General features: G+C 31.4%; 1 protein-coding gene across 2 annotated transcripts in view; it reads right to left on the bottom strand.

Annotated features, from left to right (window-relative positions):
• Positions 1–586: 586 nt before the first annotated feature.
• Positions 587–9,967, bottom strand: part of LOC125059137 (kinesin-related protein 4-like) — a 29,464-nt gene continuing 20,083 nt past the window's right edge. The window contains exons 17-28 of one of the 2 annotated variants that reach the window (XM_047663373.1): positions 9,395–9,506; positions 8,764–8,794; positions 8,200–8,287; positions 7,493–7,553; positions 7,142–7,307; positions 6,535–6,622; positions 5,717–5,888; positions 4,612–4,777; positions 3,635–3,761; positions 3,399–3,478; positions 2,705–2,809; positions 587–1,654 (exon numbers count right to left, since the gene is read on the bottom strand). In XM_047663373.1, the coding sequence (XP_047519329.1) occupies positions 1,514–1,654; positions 2,705–2,809; positions 3,399–3,478; positions 3,635–3,761; positions 4,612–4,777; positions 5,717–5,888; positions 6,535–6,622; positions 7,142–7,307; positions 7,493–7,553; positions 8,200–8,287; positions 8,764–8,794; positions 9,395–9,506 (1,337 nt within the window). In that variant the 3' untranslated portion in view covers positions 587–1,513. The remainder of the gene's footprint in view (positions 1,655–2,704; positions 2,810–3,398; positions 3,479–3,634; positions 3,762–4,611; positions 4,778–5,716; positions 5,889–6,534; positions 6,623–7,141; positions 7,308–7,492; positions 7,554–8,199; positions 8,288–8,763; positions 8,795–9,394; positions 9,507–9,967) is intronic. The other variant, XM_047663374.1, reaches the window with a different exon arrangement.

The raw sequence follows: 9,967 nt of genomic DNA, 5'->3' as shown, positions 1-9,967 counted from the left end.
TTTAATTCAAATTTTGAAAATCGTTTAATATCGTTGAGCTCTTGCGCGTTATCATTTTATTTATCATTCATATTATTTAATGTGATTTCCTTTGAAACACATTATATAAATGTTTATGAAAAATCTAGTGTAATATAGAAGGCGCATTCTAAATGCGGTTTCGAGCTGTCAAAAGCCAATTAGATTTTAGACACGACGATTCTCACCCCACAGAGTAGGATGTCACACGAATGTTGCTATGGAAACAAATAACTGAATAGTGTCTACTAACCAACCCAACTATTTCAAATACGTCGGTCTGTTTACATGGTCGTAATTTGGTCATGTATCGTATTCTTTCAGAACACATATAATCAGGAAATAAATATATATAATTTGTCTAGAAGAAGCTTCAAAAATAATATAAAATCCTGCTACATATACCTGCAAACATCTTGCACATTAAACAAGGGAGTGGGGGAAAGTTTGCGCAGCGCGGGACAAAAACGTCAACTGATTTACCAATCACGCGATTGACACGTCACTCTCCCGCCGCCGCCCCTCCCATTGACTTATGGTACTAGGTCTGATGTAAATAAAATACGAATTACTTTCATTCATTTATTAATTACAGGCACCATTTTATAATTATCTCGATAATATACAATATATTTGTCAATTATATTTGGTTAATTTGTGCTTTAATTGTAACGTCACATTAAGTACAATAATACTGTTAAGCAAATCAGGTTTTTAAAATGGTGAAAATATAATCTAAAATCACACATAAATGCCTTCGGAATGCACCTTTAGACAGTCTTACACATTATTAAGGCAAAGTTATTGAAAAAATCAAATTGCAAAAAAAAGACCAGCTTATTTTAAACCAAGCTTTAAAATTACTAGGAAATATTCGTTCCTCATATATTTTAAACACATTCAGAAAAATTATTGACTCTAACGATCACTCACCAGTTAGTTATTTTACTAAATCTTTGACAAAAAATGTCTAATTTGATATAAAAAATGGTTTCTCACTAACTTTTTAGTATTTATTAAAGTACTGTTGAAAGCGGTTATATATATGGTTTCTTTAAATCAAAGCAAGAAAATGTATTAGAAACCATAAATAATTTAGTACTTAGATTTGTATAAAATCTCTTTTGAACATTTTTTAAAATACTTTTAGATTAGACTATTAATTTTAATAGATGCTAAAAATGGTAACATATTGGTATACTGCTGTTTATGGCGTATACTATTATTATTATATTCTTTAGTTACCAACTCGATCGTAACGACCTCTGATTACGTATTAGAGAGTTCGCTTTAGGAGAGGTGTTATATTCAGATTGAACTGTACTTATTTAGCTAGAAAACAAATAAAATTAATAAATCAAAATAAAATTCCCCTTTCAAACAAATAAATCATTTTGCATTATTTATGAAAATTCACGAATCAATGTATGTAAATATAACAATGCTTGAATCAAGGTTATGAGGGTAATACACAGAAATAAGCCCAAATTGTCATTTACGTATTAATCTCGTCCGCGGGATCTTCATTTTCGCGATTAGTGTTCTGATATTTCATTTTTTGATAAATTTTCGTGAGTTTGGCGTTCAAAGACTTGAGTTTTTGATTTTCTTTGATCACGTCCGAAAACTGTTGTTGCTGCAAAAAAAACAGATTCAGTATATACTTAAAGACGAATTATGTGTTTATACGTAAATATGTGTGCGTGGCGAATATAGGAGACTAACATATCAAGATGGTTACTGTCAAACTATAGTGCCGTCTCAGAGTTGTGAATGTAAGGAAAATGGCAACGATTGCCACAACTTCAAATCCCTCGACGGTTCTTTTCCGCAGTTTTTAAATCTCTAAAAATGCTGATCTATTTTTTTGCGTTAAAAAAAGTTAATCTATTAAAAAAATTATCACCTTTGGTTTATACAGCCACCAAAAAACCACTTAACCAAGTTTAGCCTTCGTATGAATGTGTTTTGTACCTGATAAGTACTTAAATCGTGTAGTAATTTAAATTTAGAACTCTTGTAAATTAAATAGCGTTAATCTTAATTAAAACAAGTTATTATTTGAATGTTATCTTTTTTGAAAGATATTAAACTCCTTAGAAATAAATGAAATTGTTCAAATAATATTCATTCCTGTAAACTTACTAACAAGACTAGAAAATAATATCCATAATATACTTTGAATAAATTAGACAACATATATTTTTATATTCGGCACAATTATTTTTTTTTTTCAAAATGACACGGGCAGGAGGCTCACCTGATGTTAACTGATAATGTCGCTCATGGACACTAACATTGCTAGTGCAAATATATATAGAAAAAACGTGTGTGTACTTATGTACACGCGTTAGAAGTTATACTTCTTTGGCGTAACAAGATGAAAATCTTAAAATTTTATCTTTCGCCTTATTCTACGGTTGTAGAAAAAACGAGACTAACAATATAAATAAGGTATTTAATACATTGAAAGTTTTATTATAACGCATTATCTAGTTAAATAAAGTTTATTTAAATATCACAAAATTGATTTCTACATAATTAAAGAAATGGGCATTTTTTATTTTAAAATGTTGACTATGCTTACTCTCCTCATTTTTCCCGAACGCGCCAAAAGAATAATAACTTCAAAAATGGAGCATTTTTGCTCTGGGGATACAGAGATCACAAAATTATTTATATTTACCTGTACGATAGAGCTGCCAGTGGACACATAAAGCGGTGTTGAAGCCGTCATGGCGGCCAACTGCTGTTCCAATGTCAGCTTTTGTTGTGTGAGCTTCTCTACCGTCTGTAAATAAAAAGTTTTGTTCTTATTTTGTTATTAACATAACTCCTGCTTTATATAGTACTCGCCGGTTCCCGTCCGCTTTGCTGGGCGAATTAAAATAGGAATTAAATAAAAATTTATGTTTCATTATTATTATTTTTTCATATTTGTATTCTTCTTCTTTTTAACTTCCCGGCTAAGAAAATTGAAAATTTTCGAAAATCGAGTTTTTAACAGATGTTGACGTTTTGAGGTTCTAGGAAGCATCCCCGAATGTTTCCGCGGTGAAGTCCGTATGTATAAATTTTCATAAAAGTAAATCCATGCTACGTTCGCCCTTTCTCACTCTCTCTCAATCGCTCTCTCCCTTTTCTTCGACAAAAATGCTGCACATCTTCCTGTCGCTAATTATTATTATTGCATTTCATCCGTAAACATGTTACCCTCATGCGCCTAAAGAAGTTCACTTCAATTAAATAAATGTTTTGCAACATTTTCCATTCATGTTCCGCTTCTAATAGTCATAATAACCTTCTTCGATAAATGTATTATTGAATACATTTTTTAAATTCAGCTTTAAGCTCAATAATATGTACTAATTTCTACTTACCAATTTAAGTCGTTTTAATTCCTTTGAATGTAATTCTGCCTTTTTGGAGTTTTCATCTCTTTCTTGTTGGATGTTTAAATCTGTAAATTCAATTTCATACATGTGAATTTTAGACAATTCTTTAATTTGTGCTATTCAAGTAGTTTGGATCGGGTATTTTAAAATTGTAGTTTCTAAAGAATTGTTCAGCAAATGAAATTTGTATTAATGTTCTAATCAATAAGTACAAAACAAACCTGCACAAGTTTCAGTGGCTGCGTCAACTAATTCCCCATTTGAATGTCGGTTAAGATCGTGCAACGTCTGACGCTTCTTCCGGACAGACAAACAAATACTGCTATCTTCGTAATCCATTAACTTGTTCTAAAATGTAAAAGCGTAAATAAATACCTTAGGGAGTTGATCCGCTTTATCGGTCATAGCGCGATATTAGCCTAATTTATGAAATTTTTAAAATCCAATTTAACATTGCTCATTAAAATACTACTGTAGATTTCGTTGCAGAAGGCTGATCAACTACTTTCCTATTAGAAATCAAAATATCGAGAAACAGATAGAGGACTCTGAAGTTCAGACACAAAAGGTTGTAGAGCCACTGGTTTTATTATTATTTTTTATTTACAAAATCTCGAAGTTACCAATAAATGATGGCCGTTATTAGATTAGGCAACGTCTAACGCCCGAACCCAATAATCAATCCGCAATCTCAGATTGAAAACAATCTGAGATCATCTACGAAGACAATCCATTTTTGGCGACGGATAAAATGCTCTTTTTCATTCCATTTTACAGAGTTTTTAATCAATGTAAACCAAATAAAGTAAATAAAACCGTACAAATAACATTAAAATATACATGTGTATGTTTAAAATATAACAAACATTTTTTTAAATTATTTAAAAAACTGGTGTAAGTTAAAATCTGTTAAAATAAATTCGAGCTTTCGTCAAATGTCATTTTCATACAAAGGTCTATCCACAGACACCGATCCGACCTATCATGGATAGCTTGTATCGACAGATAGCTATTACAATCCGTCGATTGGTTATTGGCACACTTGTTACAACATTTCGATTAAGATTTATATCGTCTGGTCAAAAATGGATTGAGATAGGTTATTGGGTTCGGACGTAAGTCAATTGAGTAATAATAGGGTTTAAATAACTGAATCAAATAAAAGATTTTTGAAAGTATTTCAATTTTTAAACATTACCTCTAGCACCTTCTTCGCTTCCTTCAGTTTCTTGATCTGTTCATCTCTTTCCTTGAGATATTCTGAGCAAGTCTCGCACTCTTCGTCCAATTCCCGATTGCGTTCCTTCACTTGGTCAAGCTCACGTTGACAGGCTTTTAGCTCAGACCTAATTGCTTCTAGCTCTCTGAAAAAATAAATCATATTCGAAGCTACTAGTCTCATACCCTTCTAGTAAGCCTAGTAATAATTCTAAAAAAAAATCTATCTTTGAAAGTTCGAAGTGTTTGAATACCACGAGTGAGTAAAGATGTCGGTCCTACACGTGTTTATACTACGATTCTGAGCAAAGTATTTTAGGGAAATGGGACATTACATTTGTATGAAAATGGTCACGTGATCGTTAGTTTAAGTAATGATCATATGGTAACGAAAAGTGGTTAAGTACATCTCTATATGTATAAATCTGTACGTCTGTTTGTAGTGAAACTGGTTTAGGAGGAGTTTAATTACAAACGACTTTTAAAGAAATTTGTTGTGTTACATGTTTTTTTTTGTTTGTCGTTTGTACAGAACAATGTCGGATCCGCTAGTTCAAAGTTTTTTAAAAGCGGATAATATATATGACTTATATTGAAATAGTTGTTAGTTTTTTCACCACATTCGCTTTTTACCATCAACCTAGCAGACAAAGAAAAAAAAATGTCTGCTATAAAATGGTGCAACAATACCTCAAACTTAAAAATATCTTTATTTATATAGGTAAACAAGTACACTTATGAATCGTCAAAAAGAAGTTAAATTAATTCTAAATTTACATTTACTACCAGTTCGCAAGTCAAGGGCGTAGAGCGGGTAAGAAGAACTGGCAAGAAACTTTCCGCCACTCTTTTTAATCGCCACGTATTGTCATACAAATTGTTTGAACTGGAGCAAATCAATCCCAAGGATTAGGATCATTTAAGTATTCTTCAAATTTATACCAACTTTAATTCCGTCATTATAGTTTTAAAATAGTTATCCTTATAATAATTCCACCGAGATTTTCTATTTATAAGAAAACATTTAGTCGAAAACTTAAGAATTACGCCATTAATATAGTGAAAGTAGTATCGATATGCATTACCTATCTTTTGACGTGTTTTTCTCAATACTCTTCTGCATTTTGGTCAAAGTATTCTTCAACTCTTGTTTTTGATAGCGAAGGTCTTCTATTGTTCTCGATAACTTCTTATTTTTCTCGACCTCGGCATCGTAAGACATTCTGTCCACCACCACAGAGTGGAGATTCGCCCAATCTATAATTTAAAGGTTGTGTGAAACTAAAACACACCTAAATTGCTAACTCATATAAATTAAGTAGAATAAATAAAGTTTAGTTACTAATAGTAATAGAAAAGAAACAATTTTTTTTGTCACCGTGAAAATCTAAAAAAAAATGTGTGCGTGTACTAGGTGTACACACGTAAGAAGTGAAACTTCTTTATGACCTTATTTTGTGAAAAATGATCTACTATATGCAACTTTACAGAAATTGGTTAAATAAAGTTAAATTAGATAAAGTTTAACAAAAGGCTTTTACTATCATAGACATGAATACAAATACAATTATTTCATTTTACCTTATTACTACTAAGATTATTACAGAATTTCATTAATTGTAATAAAATTATTACTATCATTGTTATCGTTATTATATATTTTTGTTATAAATGGCTTCGAATCTCTTCGGATCAACCGTGGTAGAGACAAGATAAGATGGCGCGTAACCGAAAAATGTGACGGTAATTTTTTTTCCAACGCCGATAAAGAAGTTTCACTTCAAAAATAATTCGTTTATTTAGAGTGGTATTGAAGGTTGATGATATATGTATAAAATATAATAGAATTAATATCACAGTAATTTAAATCGGTTGCTATTCAAAATTTTATTTTGATGATTACCTTCTTCAGTATTGACGGCAATATCGACTGAACTGGTTTTGGAGACGTTGACGCCTTTGAATTTTTCTTTTAATTCCTCGATCGTGATCTGGAAATATTTAAGATTAGGATTATTTCTAATGTCTTTTATTGACATAATCTTTATAAATTTAAAGAAAGCACTTTTTAACTCGAATGAAGTTATGTTTTTAATTTACAATTATTATTAACCCGACGTTTCGCGTGCTTTACAGCGTGCGTGGTCACGGTGACTGAAGACAAAAGGTGTTGAATGTCAAAAAGTATCAGATAGATCCTCTATCTAACAAGCCACGAAAATAGAGGACACCGTGAGCCATTTTTGCCAAAACCCTCCATCTTTTAGTCGATACCAACTCCGGGGAAATAAATACAGACAATACAACTTTTTCTACAGCTGTGATACCCCGCGAGGAATTGCGCCCCGGCTCGCCCATGAATATTGTAAACTATTAGAGATAGAAAAAGTCCCTGGACACTATGGCAGGGGCGGGGGGAGTAGAATAGGTATTATTTAAAAAAAAAACTAAGTTCAAGAAATCTTAAAAAATAAATGGATATTTGAATATTATGTGCATAATAAACCTACCTCAAGACTCCGCTTATCCACCTTCAGCTGGCGGCACTGCTCATCTCTTTCGCGAAGATATTGAGCGCAGATCTCACACTCTTCGTCAACTTCCCGGAATTTCTCTTTCCACTCTTCCAATTCCTCCTGGCAAACTGACAGCTGCTTGCGCAGTTTAGATACTTCACTGGAAATAGAGCGAATATAATTTTTGTGCACCTCTTGGCTTTTATACTTAAAAACTATTCAATAACTAAAAGAACCAAGCGATAAGTTATCTTTTTTTTAATTGTTTTCGTATATTTGTTGCGATTTTTTTAAATAAGTTGTAAATAAAGTTTTATTAAAAATAACCACTAAATTTGTACATACCTGCCCGAATCGCTGCCTGAAGATTCGTTGTTTCGATCGACGCTATGTCTTCGGGAGGTATCTGAAAAATTCAAGTAATTCAATTTTAATATATAATTATACATTCATAAACCAAAATACTTTATTATTTAAGTGCAGATAATTCAAGACAAGAAATAAAGAATTTTAGAATTATAATGCGCAATAGTGTACACAATCTAGGATTATTAACGCTTATCTATAATATAAAAATGAATCGCAAAATGTGTTGGTAAGCGCATAACTCAACAACGCCTGAACCAATTTGGCAAATTCTTTTTTCATAATATTTCTTGAAGTACGAGGATGGTTCTTACGGGGAAAAAAAATAAAACAATTGAGTGAAAAAGTCTAAAAACAACACTTTTCTATATTCCCATACAAAATATTCGTAATAATACTTAAAAGTCAATTTGAACTTTAATACCATAGCATAAAGTTCAAGTGTTAGTGGAGGGGTTCCGGGAAGGTAAATTTTTATTTTCTGACATACTCGTACATACATGTCGTATTTGTTGTCTTATCAACTTTCTTTTTTTTAAATTTACTAGCTAGATCGGTGTCCCGAATAGCAGAATAAGTATTTAAAAAAAATAAAGAATCGACTGTTAGGCGGTACGATGTTCGCCAGGCCAGCTAGTTGTACGATAAATAATTGAAAACACATGTTTTATGTAAGAAATACGTACCCAAAGCACTGCGGTATGCGTCGTGAATACTTTGTCTTCGACGTCGTGACGCTTGCACGCTACTTGCTCGGGAGCCCTCTTCTTCACTCTGGTAAAACCCATGAAAATTACCATTTATTGGGTTCCAATATCGGAAAATTAAAGCGATGTATAACCAAAACCGTTTCGGAAAATATTTAAATCTCATTCTAATAGATTAGAATTTGGAGTAGTTGAAAATTTCAGCGAAACAATCGATGTTATAATAACCATTAAACATATATATAACAATTACATTTCGGAATATGCCAATTTTAATATTAAAAGGTTTAATTGATTTTTTTAAAAAACAACTGTTTAATGTGTGTTTAAATGTGTATTTTTGTACTATTTACAAAATAATCTTTCTCTCACAGCGTGACCATTTTACAGAAAGAAATGAATGAATATTTTAATTAAAATAATGTAATTAGATATAATTTTGAAAGGAGATTCTATAGTTAGTCTAAATTGCTTGAGAGGTTTAAAAGGTTAAGAACGATAGAGAAAAGAGTGTCTCAGAGAAATTAACACACACGCACGTACCTGTTCGTGTCTAGAAGCTAGGCTGTCTCGTCTGGAAAAAACAACATACTATTAAGTAATATTCATTAGTTATTTTAATACGAAATATTTTATTATAAATAGCATAGAAATGACAACTGACTTATTGTCTGTCTTATTAGAAATCATAATTACTAGCGTAATTAAATATTTCTAACCATTGCTTATAAATTAACATTAGAGAAAAGGTATTTTTTGGAATAATTATTGCATGAAACTGGAGTATTTAGAAAGAAATCTGGATCGATCTTTAGAAGATAAAAAAAGGGTTCGTGTACTTATGTACGCGCGTAAGAAGTTATACTTCTTTGGCATTATTAAAAATAGTTTTTGATTGCATGCAAATAATTAATTACAATTAAATAATCAAAGACTGAAAAAGGAGTCATTATAGTCAATAAAGTTCAGTTTACATTTGAATAAATAAATATTTATTATTATTCTCTTGCATTAAGTGTAACATAAATTCTATTATTATTCGAATGTTGTTTTTAATTATTTAAAAACAACTGTTAATTTTGTGACACGGTGCGCGCGCATCGTAAAATTTCACTCTCATCAATTTTTCATAACGCGCCTAAAGTAACTTCAGAAATTACAAAAAATCACTTACCCTTTACTGAGCCTGATTGGTGTACTTCTATTGGATCCCTCGTCTACGTCCATAAATAGATCATCACATTTACGAGACTTGAATAGGGCTTCAACCTTCTTTGGATCTGTAATTTAAAACAATCTATAAATTCCTTTCGTTTTCCTAAAACCATTGATGGGACGTAAGTAAATATAATACTGTATTATTAAGTTCCTATATATCCTAAGAGCCCAGGGCTCTTTGCTTAGGCCAGACCTTCATCATTTTATAAAAACTGAAAGTTCTTCTGTGCGTGTCCCCTATACAGGTAAGAACGACCAGAGACTATAGAGTTTGGGTAGTGGTTACTTTGGCAGATAACAAGTAAAGGTGTATAATATAGTACCTTAAATCCCTTAAAGTATAAAGCTCAATTTTTTTATATTTTATTAGGGATAACTTTATAAATATCGTCATACATTGCCGGACACTTATGACAGTTGCTTCCCCCTGCCAGACACCCCTAAACATTAATTAATTATAATTATACTTTCGTTAGAGTATAAAAGCTAAATTTTATATATGTTACTTGGGGACCTATGAAAATATGAT

The sequence above is a fragment of the Pieris napi genome, chromosome 19, assembly GCF_905475465.1.
Source record: "Pieris napi chromosome 19, ilPieNapi1.2, whole genome shotgun sequence".
Lineage (NCBI taxonomy): Eukaryota > Metazoa > Arthropoda > Insecta > Lepidoptera > Pieridae > Pieris > Pieris napi.
Note: the sequence above shows the minus strand (reverse complement) of the source record. Positions and strands in the feature narration are given on the sequence as shown.